Source organism: Lathamus discolor, chromosome 4 (assembly GCF_037157495.1).
Source record: "Lathamus discolor isolate bLatDis1 chromosome 4, bLatDis1.hap1, whole genome shotgun sequence".
NCBI classification, from domain to species: Eukaryota; Metazoa; Chordata; class Aves; order Psittaciformes; family Psittacidae; genus Lathamus; species Lathamus discolor.
This window is the reverse complement of record NC_088887.1, coordinates 74,395,743-74,423,666: the sequence shown is the minus strand read 5'-3', so window position 1 is coordinate 74,423,666 and position 27,924 is coordinate 74,395,743. Positions and strand designations below refer to the sequence as shown.

General features: G+C 41.3%; 1 protein-coding gene and 1 long non-coding RNA gene across 3 annotated transcripts in view; one reads left to right on the top strand and one right to left on the bottom strand.

The window, feature by feature from the left end:
- Nucleotides 1–139: 139 nt before the first annotated feature.
- The window catches only part of LOC136013735 (uncharacterized), a 66,080-nt gene continuing 38,295 nt past the window's right edge, over nt 140–27,924 (bottom strand). Inside the window, exons 6-7 of one of the 2 annotated variants that reach the window (XR_010612347.1) lie at nt 4,801–4,906; nt 140–1,995 (exon numbers count right to left, since the gene is read on the bottom strand). This is a non-coding gene — a long non-coding RNA (uncharacterized LOC136013735). Of the gene's footprint in view, nt 1,996–4,800; nt 4,907–25,799; nt 25,915–26,642; nt 26,709–27,924 lie in introns of those variants that run through there. The other variant, XR_010612351.1, reaches the window with a different exon arrangement.
- CLDN10 (claudin 10) overlaps nt 25,625–27,924 on the top strand; it is a 54,805-nt gene continuing 52,505 nt past the window's right edge. The window contains exon 1 of the mRNA XM_065678055.1: nt 25,625–25,854. Coding sequence (XP_065534127.1) covers nt 25,641–25,854 — 214 coding nt within the window. The 5' untranslated portion in view covers nt 25,625–25,640. The remainder of the gene's footprint in view (nt 25,855–27,924) is intronic.

Sequence of the window (27,924 nt, the reverse complement as noted above, 5' to 3'; positions counted from 1 at the left end):
TTCTTGTTACCCCACTAGCCATCTCTGTTTTCCTCATATCTTTTACTACATCCACATGTTAATTTTATACATGCTACAGTTTCTTATTTATACTAATTGACTTACTCATTCTCTTTAAATTAAGTAGCAGTTCAGGTGCCTTCTTCCATCTTAGACATGGTGGGGTATTCCACTCAGCCACAAGTCACCACTTCATGTTTCAGGGCTTCCGTTAACTGTGTTACATCTGCTCATCCCATGCTCATGTGTCTGATGCCTTATAATTGAAAGTGGGCACCTATGTTTAAATTACTGAATCTCACCCTTACCATCTTCACTACTGAATCAGTCTGGGGTTTAAGCCAGAGCCCTCTCCATCTTTGACTACCACAATAAGGTTATTCTGGCCAATATGATTCTCCCTAAAGAACTGTTAATTTCCATTCACATTTGTCTTTCTAATTATCACACACACTATATATATTTCCGATAACTTTCATACTTTAGTTCTTTTGGTGTTTGGATGTCCACTTACTTGCTTTACACAAAACTATGTTAAAATCATTTATCCATAGCAAATAGTTTGTATTGATTATCTGCTAAATTTCAAAACCAGTTACTTTCTATTAAGTATTTGATGCACTAGAAAAGTATCAGAAAGTGCTGTACTAAAAGTTAAAATTTACACACCTACCACCTGTTCAGCTGCCCCTAACAGTTTCATCTTTGTACTTCTTGCACAGATACTTAGAGACTGATATTTCTGTCCAATAATTTGGATGAGCTTGCAGCAGGCCTTCAGCAGCAGCTCCCTGAGCTATTAGTTAAAACACCAAATCATGTGTTTTTACAGTATTGCTGTCCTGAGCTGCATAGCCCTCCCTCTTGTATTCCTAAGCAGCTAAGAGCTTATTTCACTGTTCTAGTCTCATGAGGTAATAGACGTTAAACTTCCTGCTTCTATTCATTACAGTTTCAAGTGTTCAATTTTTTAGCCCACATCTCTAATATTGACAATACAGCTTCTGAAGAGCAAAGTCTTTCTTTACATTCTCTTTCAAGCAGTATGTTGAAGAAAATCTTGCCCTTCATTTGCCTTTTTCCTACCCTGATCTCTTGCTTTTTTAGCTTAATGCTAGCCCACACAGGATAATCTCCAAGCAACAGTGAATTACAGTAACAGAAAAAATAAATTTAACTAGTTTCAGGGCAGGGGTGAGTCAGCAAACAGAAAACAAACTTGTGTAAGTATTGTGCAGACTGTGACTGATGGCCTAAGGAAATGAAGACTTCTCATCCCTGACATTTAAAAACCAGATTAGATTGCTTCTGCGAGGAGCAGGGAGTTGGACTCAGTGATCCTCCTGGGTCCCTTCTATGATTCTATGTTTCTGTAATCTCTGTCATGATGTTTGCTCAACATAGGCAACCTAAGTCCAAGGGTAGAAAGTGGATTAGCTGACCTCCTGACATCTGTGTTTTCTGTGAATGCCAGTGCCCATGGACTCATTTGACTAGGCAAGATTGCCAGGGTATTGTCACGACTTCCACACAACAAAGGGGAAATTATTTTTTAAAACGTCTTCTCAGAGCCTGGAGGTGAATGGTTGATTTCCACTTCCATTCATGTAGGTCTGATTGCAGTGATACTGTGCCCTTGATGTACAGATTGGAGGATCAAAAGATCCTTTTGATCCGAGTACGAATTTTGGCTTAATTTTCTACAGCAACATTTAGTTCATACGACACTGAAAAATGCAGAATTCAAGTGGCTTTGGTTAGAAACCTCTGTTTTCAAAAGTGACTAGGAACAAACAAACAACATTCTTCCAACTGAGTTAGTAAAACCTGTGCTTCTTTCAAGCCTTTTCTTGATTACAGCATTCCCTTGCATTTTCCACATTCATTTACACGACATGGTTTCTGTTGCATGATCTCTTTCGGTTAGTGTCAACCCAAACAGGCAAGAGGGAGAGGAGAGACATCAGAGGAGGAACCATGGAAGGTTTCCCTTGCCTGAGAAGTAAAGAAGGAAGGAAAAAACAGATCATGAGTGCTCAGGCATTTAAAAGTTACACAGCAAAACAGTCAGCAGGTCCACCATTATGTCCCAGATGTTTCCCGTTGTTCTTGGAGCCACTCTGCTTCTATGCTAAAGTCAGAAAAATAGACAATGTACAAATGCTTAAACAAAACTGCCTTTCTTCCCAGAAGAATTCCTTTCCTTCTACTAATAATGCAAATAATCAACAAGGTCAAGAAGAAAAGGCATGTAAGTCACTTTTCATAACAAAACATCACTGTCAAGATCATCTGGATCCTCACCGTATTTCATTTGGCATTCCCAGACTTATGTTTAAGAAAGTCATTTTTGGCAACAGCCAGGGGACAGAAGACAACACAGACAAATTCATAGGTTACTACATAGATCTGAGGGTTTTTTTTTCCTTCTGTAACATAAAGTCACAGAAATGCTTGCTTAAACTGAGTGGCACAGTGTGGCTTTTGCCCTACTGGGGTTACTAACTATGATGGGAGGTGGGACGTAATTAAAACAATTTATTTTGTTATGAAACAGTACTTCCAACCTCAAAATAGTAATTGCAGATGGTGTCTTCAGATCTATAGATGTATGCACTTCCAGATCTATACACTAGAGATCTTCAAATTTCTTCCAGTAACAATGACCCTAAAAAATATATCTGGGTTTTGGGGTTTTTTTCACTTTTCTCTGAGATGCCTGGATAGTATTTGCTGCCAGCAATGGCCTAAGCAAAAGCCTAATGCCATCCAGTATCCTGGATGAAGATGGAAAATAGCTAGAATACCGCCAGTTGCAGTAGTATTTCAAGGTCCCAAAATTAAGCACTCATATAAATTTTAATAGTGAAAGAAACACACTCACAGTGCACTCTGAATACTTGATTTCTACCTTTAATAAGAACCTCACAAGGCAAAGTCAAATACCACTGTGTGGGCATATACTGTTAGCTTTAGATAACAGAAGGCACAGACAGAGACCCGGCATTCTAGCAAGATGCTGCGTGCAGGAAGATAATAAAAACTAATAATTAAAAAAATCATAATTATTCTTCATTTTTCTGCTGAGAAAGAAGAGGATGCTTTGCCCAGTTTCCAACGCTTTACTGGAAAGCTAGAGACCCATGAAAAGGTGAAATGCAGTTCTGTTCTAAAAGAAATAAGCTAAGACCAGCAGAGCCATCTTCAAAGTATGTCACATATTTTGTAACCTGGATATGAGGCACTTACTGTGAAGTATGGACAGTCAAATCAGAACACAATGTCAAATGACAGCAAACATAGTTGCTCTCAGCCTTGGCCAGTGCAGTCTGTCGACCCTATTATCATTAGGTCTTCCTTAACTCTCAGCTGCCTCACCAGGGTCTATCACATGTAGGTCCATGGCCTGACTTTTTGTCTGGGTCATGCAGAATTCCCACTTTTCTGGGGCATCAGAAAAAGAGGAAAGAGAAGTTTCTCTGACACTACTGGGCACAGCTGTCAGCAGGCCACCAGTTATCTGCCAATGCAGAGCTCCCAGAAGGCAATTTTTGGAGTCCACATATCCTTGGCCTGCCGGATATCCTCATATCTTCCTCACCTAACCACACACCACTTGCAAGGCTCTTCTCAATTCTTTCTTTGCTGCCTAACACATGTCTGGGGTATTTCAAGCAAGGGTGGACTACGTAAGAAGAATATAGAAAGATTTTTCTGAATCACATGCATTTTGTGAGCCAGAGTTTTATAATATTTGTAATGTAATTATTGTATTATATTTGTGCTTATTTCTTTATTTGGTTAACATTAAAATGGTAAATTTAAGCAAAATTAAGTACCACAGATTGTTTGGTCTGGAGAAAAGGAGGCTCAGGGGAGTCCTGCTTGCTCTCTACAACTACCTGAATGGAGGTTGTACTGAGGTCAGTGTCAGTCTCTTTTTTCCTAGGTAGCAAGTGACAGGACAAGAGGGAATGGCCTCAAGTTGTGCCAGGGGAGGTTTAGATTGGATATTAGGAAAAATGTCTTTCCTGGAAGGGTTGCCAAGCACTAGAACAGGCTGCCCAGGGAAGTGGTGGAGTCACTATACCTGGAGGGATTTAAAAGATGTTTAGATGTGGCGTCTGGGACGTGGTTTAGTGGTGGACTAGGCAGTGTTGGGTTAACAGTTGAACTCGATGATTTTAAGGGTCTTTTCCGACCTAATTCCAACCTAATTTCCAACCTATGATCCAAATGCCTAGAAATATTGCCTCACAGGCACCAAGGCTATTAACATACCCACGGTTTTTCTTTGTGTATATTCTTACAACATCTTAATCACTGTTGAATCTGGGTATCTTCTAGCAACATGTTAAGTACCATGACTAATATGTCAAGTGTTGTTTATTCTTGCCCTCAATCTGTTTTCATTTAGTGCAACTTCAAGCTAATATGCCTACAGCTGTGTTTAGGTTACAGAAGAAAAGCTTGAAGCATTACATATTGTGGCTAGAGCAGAAGGCAGTGAGGTCTTCCTTAGTGCTCCCTTGCTGTGACTATTCGTTTCTCAGCCTCAGACAAACCAAGGTGGAAAATTTCATCTTCTACACAGGAAAGCTCGCTGTTATAGAGGGACATTCTATTTTCTCTGTGGTGGAAAGATGTTTGCATGAGTCATTTGGGCATTTATTTAGATCTCTGAGAGCAAGCACCAGTGCACTTGGAAGACAAGCACTGGGAACTTGAATTTAGCGATAGTTTATGGAAGACAAAGCAGAGAACAGACCACAGATACATGTTTACAGTACTCTCTGTTACCTTGGGGATGTGCACCTTGTATTCTGCACTGCATGGTACTTCCTGTGGGCCGAGGACTTCATGTCCAAGAGTGGGTGTAGTCCAGAGAGAACAGGCAGGTGGGTAACTGTAAAAAAGAGAGGAGTCTCTCTCATGTCATGGTCTCACATGCATCACACCAAACTAACGCACAGTGTCCTATTCTGTGGGAGATAAGAGAAAGAGGTACTTGTGTTTGCTAATGTGCAAAAGGTTGGTGAGAGGTCTGGGAGCACTCCCATGCTATGACTTGAACTGACCAGATGTAAACTTACACATATGCACCTTCTCCTTTTGCTTTTAAATTGCAGAGCATTCCTGGGAATCCCGTGGCCGTGTTTGCGTTCATTAAATCTTAATCTTTTTCTTTATCAGTGTCTTCATCCTTACCAGACAGTTCTTACTTCTCTGATCAAATCCTCTGCCTGCATCTTCATTCTGATGGCCTTTCAACCTTTATACCCTAGACCAGAAAGACATAAAAAGGCTGTGGATGTTTTCAGAAGAGGAACAGTAGTTCCAGACACAGCACGAGGAGAAGTAACCATGAAGTTAGAAATGTCAGCATAAGAACAACAGTTGTGGTAGTAAGGACTGCTAGATGAACCACAGAGAATGGGAACAGAAGAAAGGCTGTATGTAAGAAGGGGGCAAGTGTTCTCCAAGGCTTGCAGAGTATGTGGGTCCAAACTGGTGCCAGAGGGAGAAGCAAGAAAAATGAGGTAGAAGGGTAGAAGACCAAGCATGATAAAAGAGGTGAGGTTAACCATGAAAGGGGGACAAGGAAGGAGGATGGTTGTGTCAGGTACTAAAATGACCAGCAGATGGTGAAGTGTCAAATAGCTGCCACCAATATGCATCAGGTCCTAACAACTGAAATTCAAGACCAAATTGACAGAGAGGAAACTTACAAATTCCCTTGGTTATGACCAGGCAGTAATAGGTGGGGTAGATTTGTGTGCATATTTATAGGCTCATATCTCTGTGCATGGGATGGCTTTAGGCTATATCGCTGTAATTCTGTTTCTGTAACTAAATGCATTTTATACCCTTCAAAATACACTCCACAGCAGACAAATGATACGCTATCAACCCTCCTGACACAGAAAGTCGGTGCTACCATGTGTGCTCCTTTCTTCTCCAGATCATCTTCAAAGGAGATGACCAGCCATCAGAGGATTGCACAAAAGCACCACCTCTCTCTCTGGCAGTAATTAAAAGGAAACACCACAGCTTCCCACCTCCTACGTGCAGGCAACACCTAACAGGAGCCTCTGACTGAATTAGTTTTCCATAAACCTGCCATGCTGCTAGCAATGTAGATGACATCTTTTGAATTCCCCCTCCGCTGTGGTACCTATGCTGATGGCTCTTCCTTCCTGCCCCTCTCAACAGAGGAAAATGGAGAGTAAAAAACCTTCGTGAACAGTCATTTTCCTAAGAAGTAATATTTATAATGCAGAGTTTACAAGAGGATTGAACAAATCACTGTCTTCATAGTTTAATGCTGAGCTCCTCTGGGCATTGACTATCCTTTTCATTCTTTAATTGTCTAGTCCTGGCATAGTGCTTCTGCTTCAGGAGCAGCATCCCCAGAAGCTACATTATCACAGGAAAAGAATAAGAATAATCTTGCCAGCTTTTGTTCTACACATTAAATAATGACCCTTTGAACGAGTCGTTTAACCTGCAAAAACTTAAAAAAATTTTCCTTTAGTAATTTTCTAAGAGTAATATTTCCTTATAGGAAGGTCATTCTTTGAAGAAAGAAGGCCCACCCAGAATAAGAGAAGTGTGGTATTATTAATTTCTGCATCAGAACATTTGTAAGTAGGTGAACTGGGTAAGTGCTCTCCACTTCCTCCTGCAGAGTTTCTATTCAGCAGGAGTGACTCAGTACACCCAGATGTTTTGTTGGACATATCTAAACATAAATTAGAGTGAGAGCACTCAAACAGGTAAATAGAAGTAAATAGGGCTTTTGGAAATGAAAACAAAACTAGCATCCTACTGAGCTCCCAGTGAGCTCCGAAGCCTGTTCCCATTCTTTGTACAACCCTTCAGGTAAGTCTAAATACGAAATACATCACTAAGCATCTCTGCAACTCTTACTTATTCAGGAGGATTTAAGCTGCTGGGAGTCCAGATCACATATAAAGTGACACGTTGTCACTTTTATGTGAACTAGGTGACATTTCACGTAATGTACTTTTCTGTAAAGGTGTGGCATCATTACAAAAGAAACATGGAAATAGTTCTCGTTGCCTTTGCCACAAGGAGAAAAATCACACATCAAAGCAGTGGTGGTATGATGGCCTAATTCCATAAATGCCTATATAAACCTGCATTTCAGTTTCTGCTCATGCTGCCTTACAATAGCCATCACATAAGTTTAGAATTTTACTTCAAGCTCAGAACTATTACAGGTCATAAGCGAAATGCTTAGGCTAGGCACATCTTTATCTCCCCAATGGGACATGATACTAAAATCATTTGCAAAGCATGTTTAGGGTGGACCTAATTTGTACTGGTGACAAGGGACCAATACAGAAGGCTGAAAGGTACATGTTCTTTAGCAGATTGCAACTTAGAAGACACCACACACTTAAATTTGGTGTCAGCTGAAGAAGTAGAGAAGAAAGCAGAGAGATACCTGTGCTACAGTCCCACCTATTCCTGCATTCCTTCCAAAGGGGAAGTCTGTAGTAGCAGGGGCTCCCAAGTTTGTGGCTTGACCAGTGAACTATCACAGCTCCCAGCACTTATACAGGGAAATATTAGCTGCCATGGCAACCATTTTTTCCTGGTTGACTGCACTGGATAAATATTCGATTAAACCCTTTTATATTTATGCCTTTAATCTAATAGGTTTCTTTAGTGAAACAGTTAATTTAAAGGTTTTGCTACCTAATCATGCAGCAACAAGCACAGTTCAGCTCTTGCTTGGATGAATGGTGGCATGATTAAATGATAATAAATGACAGAATATAGAGAGTGAAAGCAGTAAGGGAAGTGGAAAAAATGGTGCCCTTTTGGTGGTTAGATGCATGGATGAACCTATGTGAATGATACTTTTTTAGTTCTTATTTGGTGGCAATTTCACAGAAAAGGTTAATTTCAGGTTGAAGAAAGCTTTTTATTCAGCCTGTGAATCTGAGCACTTTGCATTTTTGATCTTAAAAGAAATTCCAGACTGAACAAGTGATTTCAAATAGAATTATTAAAACATTTTATTTAACATAAAAATATATTTTTCTTTGCTTTTGCAATCTCAATTTGGATTTTTATTGACACAGTTCCATAAATCCGTAACAAATTGTCTTGCCAGAATTACTTACCTTCCATAAAGGACCACTGAACATTTTGCAGCGTATTTCACATAAACTGTGATCTGAGGAACATTCAGAAAATAATTTATTGTATTTTATTTTTCTCTTTGGCGTATCTTGATCCCTGCATATCCCCTTCTCGGTGTTTCCTTTCATACTGGTTCAACAATACAGATAGTCCGCCTCTATCTATCACCTCTAAAAAAGTTAAGTTAAAAATTTGTTAGACCCCAAACTTTCAATTAGGTTTTATTAAGCCTGAAGCAATCTCTCACTGCATCTCATTTCTCTGGGCCCACATTTAAATTTATCAGTATCTGGCTTTTCATCAACATCCGCTTTCCGTGACTAGCAGGCATCATTTCTTGGCTCCTCTAGGGCTACAAGTTCATGTTTTCTTTTGAAACTGACTCCAAACTAGTATTTCTGAATCTTGTGGTACATGCGGCATGTGGGGTTTTCCTCAATTAAAATTGGATGGCGCATGGCAGATATCCCTGACTTTTCCTGCTGGTTCTATAATTCAGCAGTCCTGCCCCTCAGCTCCAGGGCCCACTAGCTCTTGCCCGGCTCATGCCTCTTCTCAAATGAAACCTTCTGAGAATTGATGCACTAAGTAAGCTTTTCAAATCAAGGATGTTATATTTATTACTGGTTATTTATTTATTCAAAGACTTCTACTCATCAAAGATTTCTACTCATCTGCTCCTATAAAAGGACATTTTTATCGTCTAGAATCAGTGCATTTATAGGCTGAGGCTGCAAGAAACTCAAGACTTAACTGATGCAACATATAGCGTAATTCAACCCTCCTGATTTCATTTATGTTTCTCATTTGTTGCTGGGGTATAAAACTTTGATATTTTACAAAGGGTACTCAGAATAGAATTTTTCTAATTAATGTGGTAGTGTCAAGATCTTTTTCATAGTTTTTAATATTTGCTTTTTCACTCTGCACCCTCAATCTTTCTATTTTTCTTTCTGTTAAGGGTTTCTCTTTTTAAAACTTGGCACACTATTGGGGTTCTTCCTTTCTTTTGTCTCTTTAAAAGTCCAGGGTCTGTTTTGTTCATGTTCTTTCACATAAAAAGCATTATCGATAGCATCTGCACAGGCACTGGAATAATTAACCCTTTCATTTTTATTATAAGCAGATTTTTATTTTTACATTTCTATATTAGTCAGAGGATGCAATCAAGATCAAAAGCATGCACTTCATTTACTCTTACACAGACATAGATGCAGCCAGTTCCCTGAACAGCTACACACAACTGTCTCCCTCCAGTTGGTCTCCTCTCCTGCCCAGAAGCAGATCTGACATGAAATATCACAGCAAACAAATAAAAATAAAAAAATAATATTTTAAATATTTAAATGTGTGTGGTTTTGTGTTTAGTTGTTTGCGGGGTTTTTTAATTACAAAGAAATAAGATGCCATTTATCCCTGCTATGCACATTAAATGCACACTTCTTGCTCAAGTGCTTTAACCATAGTTTGGAAGATGAGCAGCACCAATAACACCTGCAACAACCATTTTAAAAAAGGAAGAGCTACTCAATTAGGCAGTTTTCCCTAAGAGAGCACTGTGTATGCTGCAAAGCTATTGCAGTGACAGGGCCCAAAGGTGTAGCACCCTACTTGTACCACGCTCCCCACCTCTCCCACATGGTGCCTGTACCACACACTCCACATATGTGCAGCAGCTGACCATGTTACACAACCACCTTTTCCCTTTATCCATCAAGGTCTAATAGGAAAACAGGAGGTAAAAATCAAGCACCAGTCCTCCAGGCTAACTCCATATTGTCCCAAAAGATTTCCTGAGGTATACCTGGCAGCCATGCCAGAGTCACTGACCTGAACACATTCCCATAAGCCCAGCCTGCCCAAATGCTCGTGTGGGGAAGGACCTTTCTGCCTCCCCACCCTATCCTACAGTGAGCCATGTGCTTCCCTCCATCCCTGGCTTTTGGCAGGAAGCCTGTATGCCTCTTTTTGGGTGCTCCAAATTCAGAAGAGCTCAGACTAATGGCTGGCAGAGGGCATATCCTTTTGGGGGACATAGGCAAAGCCAGGAGAAGGGAGTACTTTGGGCAGTAAGGCCTATCTGCAACAAGATGCGTTTGCAACCCAGCAGAAGCCAGTTACCATTGCTCATAGAACATTTTCATCCTCCTCATAAAGGTCGTGGGCAAATGTAGACCCTTCTACCCTGCACCCGGAGAAAGGCAACCTCATGCTCCCTGTAGGTCTCTCAAGACAGAGTAACATAGGGACTGTCACCCTCAGATCATTGTAGAAAACTCAGAAATTTTGCATTGGATAGTGGAACTTGACTGCCAGGGGTCTGAAAGACTCCACGATATCAGGTGAAACTTTCCTGGCTTTACTTTTCACAGGAGACTGCTGAATTGAATGGGCCTTTTGCCTGTAGCTTTTGCCTCCAGCCAACTCAGCCAAGGCAACTCAGCCAACTAGTGTGGTTAGAACAACACACAACTATCTAATGAGAAAGCCCCAAGGATAAACCAAGATATGTAAGCTCCCTGCATGCCTCAAGGCCTGTTTCTGTTTTTCACCCTCGTTGCAGAAGGAGCTCACAGTTTGTTGCAGGCACAGCCCCTGCGAAAACCAGGCTTTGGTATGCTTCCAGGGCAAACCCAGGAAGATTTCTTTTTTCAGCCATGGAAGAGCAAAGTTAGTTTTCTGTCAGGGATGGTGCCTTTGCACATTGGCAACTCTGGCAGCCTGCATGCCTCTCTGAGAGTCCTGGGAAGTATTTTTCCCTCCCCCAGAGCAAGCAGGCTAGACTGCTGGGGCCATCTCTGCAGAAGAGTCGCAGGACATCCAGCCAACACCAAAAGCCTTGTTTGCTAATGCTGTTTTGCTGGGTATGCCTTTGACAGATTAACACCTCTTCTGTACTTGTAAATTAAGCAGTTCTAGGGACATGATTTTAGGCTGTCTAGGTGACAGAGGACCCTGAATGGTGTTTCTTTCTTGAGTGTCCAGTATAGTCAGAAACTAGGTAGGAATAGGACAGCTATTGAGTGGGTCATCTTGTGCCATCTCGTCTCTCTGAAGTGTTACTGCTGCAGTTTCTGGAGAAACTGAGGGCAAAGCCGTGCTTTGAGGACTCTGAGATGAAGGGTGGTTAGAGGTGGATGGGAGGAGACAGCAAAGGCCACAAAGCATGGGGAACATTTGACTTTTCTCTTTCATGTGTTTCTGTGTGTCCACATTGGACAGTTCTAGTGCCTACTGTGGTTCCTATGCCAAACCACTTGCTACTGGCTGATGAAATAAGTGAAGAGGGACCATGTCCAGGCAAATACAAGACCCGAAAATGTGATGTAGTTGTTGCATTGAAAGTGCTATCAGCCTAATGGCAGTGGCTACCACACACCAACTAGCTGGTGAGAGCGTTAGGACATCACTTAGCTCTGCTTTATGAACCAGATAATTTTGTTTTCTGTTTTATCTGCTATTGCTTGTGATGTTAATATGTCCATAATAAGCTTAACTCTTCCTGTTGCATTTAGCTGTACAGGACCTTGGCCTTGAATGCCTTCCCAGGAGTGCTGTAATATTGGACATCAGCCCTTGGATTTGAGACTGGCAGGGGTATGTAGGTGCCTGGGCCCTCCATTAATTTACATGATGTAATGTTAAATATCTGCATGACTAAGTTATTTAGATTTGTGGGCTTTGCAAGCGTGAGCAACAATGATCGATGATACTTGCACATTAAGGCCTAACATCACTTGACATCACTGCAAAACAATTGAAAGAAAAATATCAATTTGTTCTTGCAGTATTAGGATCTTGGTACATAACCTCATGAGTGACTACAGGACACTTTGTGAGACATAATAAACTTCTTAAGTACTATTATGTTATCCTCCACAGGCCCAATCTGTGGCACATTTGTAGCATGCCTGAACTGCATCCATTAGAGGCTTTTCAAAAAAAATCATTGCAATGGAGTTTTAAAGAAGAACAGGCCTCTTTAAAGGCTTTTGGTTTGCATTTTAAATAAGGAGTAACACTACTGCCTTGCAATTTAAAACACTCCATCTATTTGAAACTGAATGGAAAACATAAGTGAGAGATTTTGAAGTAGATACCATCTACATGAACACCAAGCCTGAGTTTCCAAATACAGGTCAGGTCAAACATCTTAGCAAATCTGTTGGCTTTGCTCCGTCTGAACCCTGAGGTAATCAAAAGATTTACAACTGTCTCCTGAGGAAGGTAAAAGCTCTGCTCCTATTCAAACTGTTCAGGAAACAGGGGAACTGGTAGACCTGCTGTTCCTTTTTTCCAGCAGAGAATGGGACTTCTGTTACCTTGAAACATTTGGAAATTAGATTAAAAGATTTTGCAGATGATCCAGTCATTAGAGATGCAAGAATTTTTAATTTGTGAGACTGGCCTAGTGACAATGACTCCCTCGAGGCCCTGGTAGAAAGAAGCAGTTCCAGAAGCGTGGTCGCACTGCAGGCACCTTTTGGAAACTGAAGGATACAAAAGCACTGAAGCATTGCCATGGGAGAAAGAGCCCGAATCTGCATCCACAAAGAGAACCCTGCACAGATTGCTTCTGCACTGTATGGCAAGAGGCATTGATTTCCTCACTCATGTGGAAATTATAAAGATGCTCTGTCGTTTTTTGCTTTAATATCACCCTGAAGACTCTCAAAAAGTTTTGTGCACTGCAGAAGGACTTTGTGTCCCACTAAGTGCTGGTATCAATTATGAGGGGTGAACAAGCCAGATGGAAGCTTTTCTGCTTTACTGATTTTGAGAGACAAAGATAACGCAAGCTTAGACTCTCTACATCAGCCTGTGTTTAGATGGCTCCTTACACCAAAACTGTTTCAGCCTTTTATCCTGTTTCACTGGATATAACCAGAACTGAAAGATGAGATGATGTTAGGTGTATCGCTGCCTGACTACATCACCTACTTGTTAGACCCCAAAGTCAGGTCTAATGTCTTTCCTGAAATCATGAATCTTGCATTGGCAGCTGTCCTCTGCCAAGGACAGAGGCTGAAGTGTGTCTCCAGCACACTTGCTCCCTAATCCACTTGTCATGGATTCTGCAGGATATATCTAGGAGCTGGAGGTTTGAATTCACACAAGTGGAGGAATGGGATGTCATTCCAGTCACATCTTTGCTGACTGCTGTAATTAATATATTATTCTGCAGAACTGACGCTTTTTTCCATTTATTCCTCTTCCCCATCTTAGCTAAGGAAGCTATGAGCCAGTCACCTGCGTCCCAAAGCATAAGGTATGTACTAAGCACAGAACCAATCCAGGCTTCACTGGGGCACTTTCTGTAGCACTAAATAGGATGCTCAAATCCAGAATACAAACACCATTTTAGAGCACCCTTTTGTGTTCTCTGTTAAGTCTCACATATGCCTGAACTCTACAGCCTGTTGGTGCTACAAACTGCATTAGCAGTACTTACCTCTCCTCAGTCAATGCATAACAAATAACTGCATGGGCACTCCTGACTGGGTTTTGGTTAGTATACAACCCACATTCCTTATTGGACCCAACCTTTCATTTTGGGTTCATACCAGCATCACATTTCCATACAACTGATCCAACTTTCTTTTCTTTGTCCTCAGATACATTGTACATCTCAAGGCCTTTTTCCATTTACTTAGAAGTTCTCTGTGAACTTTGAGTCAGTTTGATTTTTGGCATTCCTAATGTTACCCCAGTGCATTTTGTACTACAGAGAAGTGGTTTACCAGGCTAAAATAGTCTCTGGTACTCCCTTTTTTCCTATTCGTCCAGTAGGTTTCAGCTGCTTTTTCGGACTTCTGCATTCAAGTCCCTAAACTTCATGCAGCTGATTTCAGTGATAAGTCCTATGAAATCATCACCGGTTCTGCTTTCAAAATCAGGGAGCTTAGTTGCAAAACTACCTTAATTTTCCCCTTTATCTTAAATTGAATCATCTTGTGACCACTTAATTAAGTTTTATCCCAGAACCAGATCTTTTATAAAGCACACATTTCAAAACCAAGTTTAAAATTACATCAGTTCCTGATGTTTAGATTACTATTTGGAGAAGAACTTGTAGTCTCTGACAGACAGAAATAATATGCTCTACTGCTACTAAGGAAACAGGAAATGCACATTTTCAATATAGGTCTAGAAAGTCTGTGGGCACAAGGAGGAGTAAAGCAGCTCAGGTAGCTAACATTTTGAGATTACATCCAGCTATGTCTGCCAAGGTTTTACATTACAGAATGAACACATAGTAAAGGACTTGTCAAGAAACAAGGAGAGCTGACGCAAGAAGAGACATAGGGAGCAAAAGAGGCTAACCAAGAACAGACAGAAACCACAAAGGAATTTGTTGACAAACCATCATATTCTTTTTGGATTCCCAAAAGTTACTTTCCATCACAGTCATTCCAACTTATCAGAGCTATTTACTTTTTAGATAACAATTTCCAAGATTTGTGTTCCTCTGCAAAATTGAGTTAGGTGGTCTCTGCCAGCATTACCCAGGAAAGTAATCTTTTAAGGCACTTTGACCTCCATGGTTTCTTGCTTAGCCACATTTTCATTCCTTAGTTTTTACAAAATTATCACATTAGTGATATACTTATTATGTTAGAGATATGGACTGCTTTCATATTTTCTTTTTCTAGAGAGGTTTATGTCCTCTTGAATGAGTATTTCTGTGTAATTGCTTGTATGTGTAGTCACATCCTTAACTTTATCAGAGGAAAGTACTCAATGGCAAATTCCATGCTTTCATTTCAAGAAGATAAGAGATGCATTTTGTAAGCACAACTTTCAAAACATTAGCTGTCTACCTGTGTTCAAGAATCAGTGTTAGTATTCAACCACTTGAAGTGGATAGAAAATATGAAAGGAAAATAAACCAGGTGAGTAACTTCAGCTCTGTGGAAGGTATTAACACCAAGGGCAGTTACACTGACATTGGTGTAGCTACAGCCAAATAAGGCTGTGCTCTTGTAGCTGAACTTTGAATCTATGAAGTAGGTGTGTCATGCAGCTTAATGCAGTTGAGTGGGGTGGGTAGACAAAGAATTTTACACTTTAAAATGCACTTTGCTTTTCTTCTCTGAATGAGATGCTGTAAGTTTCCAGAGCCGAGGAAGCAGCAATTCAGTAGTTATTCTTTCGTGATTGCCCTTCTCAGTAAACATACAACTCCTGCTCCCATCAAATCCCAAATAGACCAGTGATTTAAGAAGATTGTAAATCATGAACCAGGAGTCAGGCGATGGTATGTACCTGTCAAGAAATGCATTTTCTTGTAAGAATTATCATGATGAATTGTATTGCATTGGAACAGCAATGAAAACCAGGAGAGAATGGTAAATCAAACAGTATTTTTTTTCAAAGAGCATGTTTTTCACCACTACTGAAGTGTACATGCCATTGATAGGAAACAAGAGACTGTACTAACATCTGATTACAGTTGTATAAACCAAAGTCCTCTGCTTTCTGAGGCCACTACAAATCTGTAGAAAGGCATAGGGAGAAACACTAAAACATTTGGAATACATGTGTAGAGGCTTTGGCACGGCATTGCTTACAGAGCTGTAAAATACCTGCTGCTGAAGGGGTTTTCACTTAGTCTCTTCCAAATCTCGGAACCATTTGCTTTCTGGAATTTGGCCAGTTCCAAAAAGCAAATGATAAGTAACAAGTTTGGCAATGCCAAGTAGATACAGAACTTGCAGAAAGATTGTAGTTGCCAGCCCAAATAAAGCAGTATTTTTTGTTCTATTTTCACTAAAGTCATGTGAATAGTCTTATTTTGCCTTACATCTACACACAGTCTCTTTTGGACACTCTTTTAGAGTCCTCCCTCAAAAATGAAAAAGCTTCCAGATTGAACATCTCTTGGCTGTGAATAAAAACCTCAACATTAAAGAAAGACAAAAAAGACAATATATGCATGCAAGAGAAAAGATGTCTGAGATGAGGTGATGTTGGGTCAGAACTTATGAGTGTCTTCAAAGCTCTTCCCCGTGATTCTGCTCTATCAGACTTGAAATTGTAGCACCAATCAGCTCAGTCACCCAGGGTGAAGATCAAGGTTTCGTTTAGGATGCCCAGGAATAATAAATGCAGGCAATAGGCTTTTTTAGAACGTCGCAGAGAAGTTGTTTTTCCCACTATGTTAAGCATGGGCTTGAGCCCTAGACATTGTCCCCCTGAGCATACCAATACACATCCATATTCAGGAATGGATCAACACTAGCCAGTGACTGTGACTGATTGCAGAGCACTCCTTTACCCTATCCTCATTTCCTCCCCTCCTTTTATTTTCCTTCCCTTCTCCACTCTGTTTCTTGCCCTGCCATCAGCTTGTGTTTCACAGGGGGAAGGTGGGGAGAGGAAGAGGAAAAGGAGAATGCTCTCAGCCCAGGACCAAGGACCAGATGGGAGCAGGTACAGCTTTTCTCACTTACACTCTGCTCCTGAAACCCCTGAGAAGCCAGCTTCACCTGGGAGTACAAAGTGTTCATTCCTGTGAAAGCTCAGCCTCTGAACAACATATCAGTTCTCAGTTATTCCAGCAAAAAAATTCCCAGTGCTATTGTTTCCCATTCCTTTCTTTCCCAAGCCAAACGAAATAATAACAGTAAAACACACAAACAGTAGTACAATGTAGAATCACATATAAATACTGTCATCCTGCTAATGAAATTCATTTAGTCTCCTAGCCTTCAGACCCCACACTGCTGTAAGAAATAGCAGTTTTCCTCAGACATTACCACTTCTGTCATGAAATTGCACGAGTACTTGTATTGATTCTTGTCCTGAAGTATTCTGGACCTTGGCTTTTCAGTCTGAGAATTTCACAGGCAAATACACAAACATTGCTGCGACATGACCAAGGACAGATACAGAGGCACGGAAAACACTGTTTACAAGAAAACACTTATTTTGCTCTGGATGTTGAAGCAGCTAGGACCACAAAATTGAAGTAGGTCAGTCACACATTTCCCATGATAAACTGTAACACCATGACAATGGTTTGCTTTTCAAACACCATGCAACACATTTGGATACTTATGTGGAATTAAGCAGGGCACAGAATAGGAAAGGATGGTCAGTAAATCTAAAAAAGGTATCTCTGGCACGATTTCAGGGTATAAAATCTTTAGAAGGGATTTATATAAATGTTGAAAGGTCACTGAACTACTTGGTTTCCCGCTGGACTGGTTTTAGTCTGCCAAAACAGCCATTCGTGTGCAAGAGCTATTTGGCTAAGATGAACTTGTTTCTTAATTTTCAAGGTCTATTACTGTTATCAAGACTTTTTTCTGTATTTTGAGGTTTCTGTTACTGTCTTTCATTTAGGACAGTAAATGAAAAAGCCTTTCTTTGACATAGGTGGCATGATATTCTTTTATCAGAATAATTTGTAAACAAGCACATGGAGATTACTCGGTTTTCATTTCTGAAAAATAATGTATTTAGAAAGTGCTCAGGAGTCACAACTGAATGTGAGTTTCCAATGCAGTATTGTGGAAAATAAAGTTAATCAGATTATTTTGGATAAAACATAGTTGGCACTGGAGCAGGCAATACCAGACTATAACTTTCCATTTTGGTGCCCATTAATTTGACGAGTATGTTGAAAATTTGGAAAAGATGCAGCAAAAAGCTCCAGAAACTATCTGGAGTTTTGAGGAAATAATGCAGGAGTCCAAAAGAACTTAATGTGTTTAGTCTCTGAAAACCTAATTAAAGGTCAACTGTAGCCTGACTCTAGTATAACATTATTTCATAGAACACCCCAGATCAGAAGGGACCTCAGAAGATCATCTTGTCCAATCTGGTTCATTTCCAGAGTAGCCAGTATTAAAAGGCTGTTTAATAAAGCAAAAGCAGAGACACCAGATGATGAAGATGCATTTAAGATATTAAACAAACTGCCGTCAGAGCAAACTGTTCAGTAACATGTTCCTGTCCACATCTTCATCCATTCAGTCAGAAACTAATGCCTTCTCCAAAGACAGACTTTAGTCAGACTAGCCTCAGCAAAATGGGAAATAGTTGAAATCTAATCCATGTTGTGACATACAGAAAGAGTAAAAGATTTTAAAGGTTCTTTTTTGTCTTAAGGTGCTGCAATATCAAGTGCCACTAATCTATATGAGAGGCAGCTACTGAGTGATGAGCAAGATGCAACATTGCAATCCCCCTCCTTTTGAGTGGTTGGCCTGCTGTGACAGAGAGCCGGGTAGGGCTCAGATCCCACTGGTCAGCTTCCTGGCTACTCTCAGCACTGGCTTTTACAGGACAGGTGAAGCTGGGCTCAGCCCCTGGAAGGTTGTGTTCATGCTTTACCAGGTCCTGATAATTTTAGAAGACATGACTGTGGTTAGCAGTTCTCAGTCAGGGGTCTTGAGTCACATCAGACACCCTGCGAGAGTGATGGGCTGCGTGCGTATGCTTTTAATTACCAGCAAGGCTTGACTTCAGAAAAGGGCTGTAGCTGCTGGGCCTAAGTCCAGTGGGGTGCTAAGCTAGGAACAAACTAGAAAACACAAAGCTGTCCCACACCTTCAGCTCCTCATATGTGCTCTTCCCCTGGTCCATTTGGAGATACAAGACAGATCTATGTCATCATCTTCAAGCTTGATGGTATTGGCTCAGTGGCTGAGACGTTCTGAAATGCTGTCAGAATCATATGGCTTTCTTCAGGTTTACAAACTTGGGCTCTGGGCAGTGTCATATGTTCTCAATCATTGCTCTGTCTAATGCATTGCTGCCTGAAAACTTGCTGCCTGAAGAGATGGAGGATTTCTTGAACGTTGCAATAAGCTTCCCTCTGAAGGGAAGATTGGAGACCAGCCAGACATGAAAGCTGATCTGTATGTGTGGTATGAAACACTAGGTTTGGGCTTTCTGGCAGGGTAAGCAGTACCCCTAAGATTCAAGAAGGAAAAGTAGAATATATAACCCCAAAAGTCCTTTCCTGCTCTAAAGGTAATGATCTGAGGAAAACACAGCTGGAGCAAGAATGGAGCTCTTTGAATTGCTTTTTGGAGCAGCCCAAAGGATTCGCAAGAACACATCCAAATCCTGGTATTAGACCTTGGTTACAGTAATGAAGAGGTGTGTCTGACATGTCATGGGATGTCAGTGGTGACAAACAAATGTGTCAACGCCCTTATTGAAGATGATTTCTCAGTGACATAAAGGTTCTAAACTCTACCAAATTCTATTTTCAGGATCATACGGGCGGGTCATGGGAATTGATGCCTGGATGTGCAGGCATAATTCTGTGTTTTGCGAAGTAGACAAGGTGGTATTAAGGGCTTACGTGAGCAGGAGAGGTTGTCATTGCTCTCAGGAACTTGCAATCGTGTTCAGTGTCTCAGATATTTAAGGCAAAAGGAGTACCTATGTGTGCCCATGAGCAGATACGTTTCTACTGCATTTAGCAAAAGAATGATTAGCAGCATAGCAAATTAGAGCTGCACTCTGGCAGGTGTCCAGCAACTCAGAGGAGGGGTTGCTTCCTTACCACATCAGAATGGGAAGTGGGCTGGGTGGAGGCACCCTCTTGAAGGAGGTGTTGAGTTGAATTGGTTCAGGAAGGCAGCAACGCATTTTTTCCTTCTTGCCTAAATCCCATATGAAGTGATAGCACCCTAGAGGGCTGGTACCATGGCAGGCTAGTAAAGGCAAAGAGATGTGTTTGCCACACTGCTTGTGAGATAGATAGGCTAAAGATACGTAGAGAGAATTTTGCCATCTGTTTGTGTGTTGCAATGTTAAAGATCTGTCTTATCAGGTGGAATATTGTGACGGAACAAAGTGTTTTTCTGATCTGCAAAACACAGTATAGCTAATTCTCATTATTAATTTTCATAACATTGTTACTGTGTGTCAAAATATTGTATGCAATTTTTATTACTTTGGCATAGTTGGACCTTATCCTCAAAATATACAGTGTTATTTCAGGTATAGTCTTCATGTTAAGCTTTTTTCTCTCTGTGTTCTTACTCAATAACAGCACAGTACTCAGGAAGGGTTATTTGCATGTACTTGTAAACGCACTTATTCAGAACGACTAACACAATCAGACAATGACAGACATATAATCAGATAATGACAGACACATCATCAGACATAGCAGGATTTCTGATTCCTCAGTTCTACCATGGTTTCTGCTGTTAATGCGCAGACACTTGGATTACAGCTTCTCATCCCGCCCCCCAGCCAGGAGCTGGGGGCACCAGGTCTGATGGGTCCCAGGCTGGGTCAAGAGTCCCTATGGAGCTATTTCCATGGTGCATGCAGCTCCCTGTCTCAGGTGGGATGGGTCTGGGCAGATGTTTCTGGAGAGTTATTGTCGGGTCCAGGGCAGGTCAGGCAATCCCTGAGGAGCTTGGGAGCATGGGGGGAGTTGGGGTTGCCCCCGGGGAGCTTCAGCAGTGGGTGGAGGGCTTCAGGTGCCACCGTAACAGAGGCCAAGCCGGGGGTCACAGAGGGCTCGAGGCTGTGTTGAGAGTGGCACTGTGGGGCAGAGGGGGCTCCCCATAGTGGCAGCAGGACCTGCCCCACCATGCCAGCCAGGGAGCAGGGCAGGCAGGGGAGCAGCAGTCCATAGTGACAGCAACCAGGGTCAGACACAGCCCAGTGGTAGCCAGAAAGGTCCCTGACAATCAGGCAGGTCCAAGGTCAAGCTGGAAAGTCAATTTGGCAGGTCAGGGACAGGGGCCAGCACAGGATCAGCAGCCCATGGCTTCCTGCAAGGGCAAAGATCTGGAGCCTCAGCTTAAAAGCAGATCCCACAGCATGGAGGGGGAGGCTTGCCATGGCTTCCCTGCAGCATCATGAGGGGAGTCTGGGAGCCTCCCCACATCTTCAGCATGAAGGCACTGCCTTCGGCTGCACTGTTTGTAAGATGACCCCAAGCCCTGGCAGCCAAACCTCCAGGAGAGGAGGATGCACTCAGAGCCCTTACATGGCTTTTCTCAAGGTTGAGTTCACTTGGATGCCACTCATACTTTTTTTCATCATTGTGATGTTTTTCTTCAGAGTTTATGTGTGTCTGTAGCACTTACATCACAGTATTTCTGTTATTACCCTCTCTCCCTGTTTCCCAGCTTCCTTCTTTCTTCTAGGGATGAGTACATGAAGTTTCTGTCCTACAGCAATATAACTGTACTATTAATAAGAGGATTATACTGTAGCATGTAACACTAATCATATTATTGTATTGTGACTGCATCCTGAATAAAAATTTGGAATGAGCATAAGACTCTGAGATTACCTTCTCTGCGTATGTCAGCCAGCACTTCATGAGTAGCAAGGTGAGCAGCAAATATCTCAAACCACAACTTCATGCCATCATAATATGATATTGTCCTTTTGCTATAGCAAAATGTGCAGTTGTCTTTTTCCCTCAAGTTTTCCATTATTAGGAATTTCATTGCTCCTTGAAATTCCTCTGTAGGAGGTGCCTTTTCAGCCTTTGTCTGTTTACCCAGGCAGTGCGTGCATCTGGAAGAGCCAGCAGGAGTTGGCACTGAACTGGAATTCTACTTGCAACACTATTTCATACTTTGCTGCCAGTTCTCAGGAACCCTTTTTGTGTTTGTGTTATTGGTCCAGCCATATTGCCATACAGCTTAGCCTTTGCCATGTCTCAAGTAGTGATGTCTCCGGGCTTTTTGATTTCTTCACCACTTTGCACAATGCTTTTACTTCTTCAGCTTCTCCAGAAGTCATGAATTATACATTCAGTCTCTTTAACTTCTAGTTTTACAGCATGTCCAAACTTCTTCATGTTTGTTTAGGCCTCTCATAACTTCCTCCACAGTGCTCAGGATCAGTTTGCATTGTCCACCCACTCTGCAGAGGGATCTTTGGCATTGGTGCTTATTTATCTGGGACACTTTCTTCCTGTTACCTTAGGTGCCTCCTTTGCAGAGCTCTCCTGTTTCTTATGCAGATAACATCAGGATTGATTTGCACTTCGTTCTTTTTGTAATTTTACCATAAATTTTCCCACAGCTAACTCAGTTTAGCTAAGAGTCTGTATCTTCCTGAGAGAAACATATACTGTCAGCCGTCAGATCGTATTACCCAAAATACCAGCCTTGTAGGTTACAACCAGCTAGTAGGTTACAACAGTTAACATAGGCTGAAGTAGAAATCACAAACCGGAGGCCACAGATTACCTATATAAACAATCTTGCCCTGCCACAAAGGTGTCATTCCATTTAAGAACTGGCACTGGACTGATTTATAAGGAGAATATCAGTAGGAATATGACATGTTACTGACAGAGTATTGAATTAAACACTCTGCAATACATCAAATAATTACCTAGTGTATCTGTGGAGTTTTGGGAAAATAGTTCGATAAAGTCTTGTGGCATCTTTTTTTCCCTTTTCCAGCTCTGTGTTTAAACACTTCTTAAGCACCCGGCTGTTTTCCAACTTTTGTCTGTTCAGTAACAGAGAAAAGAAGTTTTGGTATAATGGAAAACGCCATTAACAGGTTAACTTTCAACTTTTCCCTGAACTTCTTAAATGACTGATTAACTTGCTTCCTGACAGTTTATAGAAGAAATGAGGGTTGTAAACAGGACTGCTTACTTCTTTCTTATCACTTAAGTATCTGTTTAGTTCAGTTATCACTCACACACTAACTGCCTAGAGACAACACGGGGTGAAGTGCTTGTAACCATGAATTTCCACAAAGTCATGCACTAGAGACAAATCAGGATAAAGGCCAAGAAACCACCAAGTCCTCCTTAAGCTGTAAAAGTGTAGTCTATAGTTCAAGTGGTGCCTACAGGCACTTTCCACTAAAGTAAGTGACTTTCTGTGTCCCAGGGGCATGACACTCATGAGTGAATGTGTACTGGATGGAACCTTTGTATATGATCATCTAAGAGTGAGAAGGAGAAATTACTTAGGAGTTTGTATAGCAGTTTATCTAAAACCAGAAATGTGAAACCCTTTCCTAGCATGATAGGTTTAAAAGAACGAGGTCTTCATGAGGAAGCACCACTGCCTTTGATCCAGGTCACTAAGAAGGACACAGGTAGCCCGCTCCTGCTGAACCACGGTAGCTCTTCACAGGCTATGCTGGTGAGGCATGCTGCTATGCACAGCAGAAAGCAGACCAGGGAGGGGTGGGACAGTGTTTGCATCCAGTCACCTTTGCTTTTCCAGCCCAAAAGAGCCACAGTTTTTATCTGGATCAGTGAGAACACTCAGAGAAAGTCCAGGACAAGGCCTGAATTCAGCATTAAATGTAAAACATGTCTTTGAGCTTCTCTGAGCACCCAGCCAATACCCCTGTCACTGGGATGGTTTCAAAAGAATAAAGGTACCTAATGACATCTCAGGAAAAATTGCTTCCTGTCTGTGTAATATTGTCCTCACCATTAAAACAACCTGCTATATTATAGTGTTTCTCTATAGCAAAGCAACTTTCTGTGTGTCTCAAGCTGGCTGTGTCAATAAAAGGCTTTCCACTTGCCCTTGACATGTGAGAAGTGAGCCTACTAATTACTCTGAAAAGAAATTCCTACTTGTAGTGTCATTATCTGTTCTGTATAATCATACTTCTGGGGCCTACTTCTCAGCCCTGAGGCAAAGGCTGGTTAAAGTGGAAGTATCAGGTGATGGTTCAACCGGACAGTCTCAGTAAAGCTCCTCTTGCTCTTCACATGGAATGTCAATGATATTTCAGCATACTTGATTACCCACACTTGAGGTCTGGGAAGTCTACAGAAAAACTCTGATGCCAAAATTCAGTGTGGCATTTATCACAGCTGTAACAGGGAGAAGCAACACTAGAGGCACCCAAAGAGAAAAAAAATAGACCACTGCCATTGTCAAAAGTGACGGCGTATGCTCCGTAGCCAGGGTGATCTCATGTCACCAAACAGCATACGGCAACACCAAAGAGAAGAGGTACATGCTTCTCTTTCAGAGAACAGGACTAAAGGATCAGGGAATAAGGAGGGGCATGAATAAAGCTGGAAGACGCTATCTTAAAAGAGTGAGGGCCACACATGTAGAATAATAAAAACAGAATGGTTTGGGTTGGAGAGGACCTTAAGATCATCCAGTTCCAACCCCCCTGCCATGGGCAGGGACACCTTCCACTAGACCAAGTAGCTCAAGCCCCATCCAACCTGGCCTTGAACACTACCAGGGATGGGGCACAACTTCTTTGGGCAACCTGTGCAGTGCCTCACCAGCCTCACAGTAAAGAACTTCTTCCTTATAACCAACTCTGTTTAAGTTTAAAATCATTCCCCCTTGTCCCACCACTACAGTCCCGATAAAGAGTCCCTCTCTGGCATCCTTGTAGGCCCCCTTCAGATACTGGAAGGCTGCTGTGAGGTCTCCACCTCTTAGCAGCCTTCTGTCCTCCGGACTGAAAAGCAACATATAAGCAACTGAAAAACAATTTTCTTAGCTAACTTCATATGGGAGGTGCTCCAGCCCCCTGATCATCCTCATGGGCTACCTCCAACAGTTCCATGTCCTTATGCTGGGGATACCAGAACTGTACACAGTAAATGCAAAACCATGTGTAGGTCCCACACCAGTAATGACAGTATATTCAGGAACTGGAAGTAGAATAGCAGTTTCAGTGCGGTGCTGTAGGTGGCTGCTACTTTAAAGGTGCCATTTTATTAAATCAGTTATATTCTCTGAGGATTTTTCATGGCGTGATTGCAGGAGCTCGGTCGGTGGTGGGACAGGTGTTTCTGCACCATGTTCATCGTGCGGAGCAGACGTTCCATAAGAAGCAGTAAATTTTCTATACTGACCATTGAATTCTCAGTGGGGGCTGCACGAGGTTCATTCTGCTGACTACTGCAGCTGCTTCACTGCTCAGGGACCACTTGCTGTTCTGTTGTTGCCCTAGGTTTGCTACTCTGCAAATGCATCCACAGACGCTGCCTCCAAGATACGACTGTTTTAGAGCTGCTTAAATGCTGGCTGCTGACGGCTGAATCAATTTCACAGCCTTCTAAAAATATTCAAGTGTTGTGCGATCCTCCAAAAATGTTATGGTAATCTGTTAAATAGCGCTGTAGTTTGGACTCTGAACTTATTTTGCTAGCCGCAATGGTTGTAAGTTTCCAATTAACTGAAAATTAAGCATTAACTGGAATACCTTAATTGAAAAAATATGGAAACACTCTAATTAATTTCTACAATTAGAAATTAGTAAGTAAGTACTGGTAATTAGCTCCCATAAAGTTGTACCTTGACTTTCTTCCTCGACGTTATAACACCTAGGGCCTTTCTTGAGTCACTCAAGCATGACAATTTCTTTCAGGCACATTAACTTTCCATAGCAAGCGTTACTGAACTTCTTCAAGTGTAATTTGCTTATGTTATGCCTTTTTGCTTACTCACATGACTGAAGTACTTTTCTCTCCACACAGTGGCATTACTAAGTCCCTGGGTTTACAGAGAAACATGCTAGGAATACAGATTATAGCTTTCATATTTTGTTTCTGTGGGCTAGGAGCTGCTATTGCTGCTACTGCATCAAATGAGTGGAAAGTCACTAGTCGAGCATCATCTGTTATCACTGCAACTTGGGTTTTCCAGGGTCTCTGGATGAACTGTGCCGGCAATGCACTGGGTGCTTTTCACTGCAGACCTCACCTTACTATCTTCAAAGTCGAAGGTAAGTAAGTGTAATTTAACTGCATCATATGGAAAGCCGTGCGTATTGCGAGATGTGAGCCTGAGGAGAAAAAGATTATTTTGGCTTGTGCAAGAGATTATGATTAAAGCATTGTGATGAGTAAAAGGAAAGGATATTGTAGGTAGAATACCAGATACAACTTTACAGGAATGATATGTATTCCAAGAAAGACAGTAAGCTGTACTCTGTGGTTGGTAATATGTGATAAGTATACCAGACAAAGTTCTAGTAAATATATTATCAGTAACAAATTACTGTTAGCAGAGGACTAAACTGGTTTACAGCTCTAATTTCCATGCAAAAAATAAACATCCTCTTTGCTGGATGAGGAGAGGAGGAAAGATAGCAAGTTCTGTGACAGCTATCAGCACTCTTTTTAGTATCTAAGGAAATTAGATAGCAAAAAGCCACGTCCACAAATACCATGCAGATATTCGTGTTCTGAGAATTAAGTGCACATGCATATACTTGCTGTATCGCAGGCTAATAATTTAACTTTGAAGATCAAAGGTGTGCTGTTTCAGAATGTCCATTTTAATGGAAAGCATTGTTTTTACACTCTGATAGATGACTTTCAAATCCAAACAGTGTCTTCTTGCCTTATCTCAGGGAGAGGTTTTCTCAGCAGCAGGGACTGACTAGAAGTTTGCTACACAATGTGTTTTCTGTTTTGTTCTGCGTGGAACAAGGCTTTTCTTTCTATTTTCTTTAAGCATCGAGACAGTAGGCAAGATAATTGTTTTCAGTGAAACTGCACGAGTACTCACAAGGACAAGGGCAGAGGGACTGCTGTCTCCTGGATATGGGCAGCACACAAGCAAGATGGAGTCAGGCTAGAGTAGGAAAAAATCGGTTAAGACCCTAGTATTTTAGGAAACCAGAAGAGAAATCCTGGCTAGACAGAGGCAGTCTTCTGAAGCTTTTGTGAGACCAGAAAGAAGCACAATTCTAAGATACTAATAGCCAGTGGCTGAATGAGATATAATATGTACTGTCATATGGTTATTGCCGTGTTACATAGACACACACACACCCCCCTCACACACATGAGAAAACCTGGAAATGTGGGGATGTTACCAGTTCATACATTTTCCTGCCTCTCATGCCCTTGCTACATCAGATTGTGTGCTGGGACATACAGATTGACTCTTACATCTGCAGAGGATTTTGATATAAAACTCAGCATCATTTTAGTACACATTTTATCATGCCCTGCTCCAAACCATCTCAAATCACATGTGAGAGGTGTGAATGGATATGAACAGTTTTATTTCTTTTAAGAACATTGTTCATCAAAAATAACTTAAAAGCCATAGAAACTAACACATATGCTTTAAAAGGAAATATTGTATCTTTGCAAATAACCCTTTATGCATTATTTCCATTGAAATGTAAAGAAAAAAAATTAACACTTCCTCTTAGGCACATATGATAAAATTTGTTTAAAGCAGTGTTAAGTACTTCAGCAACTAGAAATTACCATTATTGTTATTACTAGTAGTACAAAAGCTGCTTTCAGAATAATTAGTTCTGTAACATGTAATCTGTAATCCGTAATCCATTTGCCACTTCATATCATTACTATCATTTTTATCCTTTAAATACACACTGAAGCTTTTGAGTGAGATTTTTTTTACTTGCTGTTAAGGTAACATTGACAAGAAACTCGCAACAAATTAAAGTAGCACGCTTTTGTTAAGATAAGAGAGTAACAAGCTGCTGCACTGACATTTAGGAAATCTAATTTTAACCTGCCAGAGCACGCACCAGCCAAGGGTAATGTTACATGCAGCATAAACACTAAGAGGCATTTTGTTTGGAAAACCTGCTAAACATAAACTCCTGGTAATCCAGTGGAAACAAGAGTTCAACAGGGAAAGAGATTTGCACTCTCACTCCGTCCTACATTGTAAAACAATAAAACACTCAGATTAAAGAAGTAACAAACTCCCATCTCTGTCCTCCGAGTCTCGATATATCATCATTACTGGCATAGTGATGCCAGGGTGGGCTGGCAATATAACTTTTTCTTTTGCATGTTTATGATTT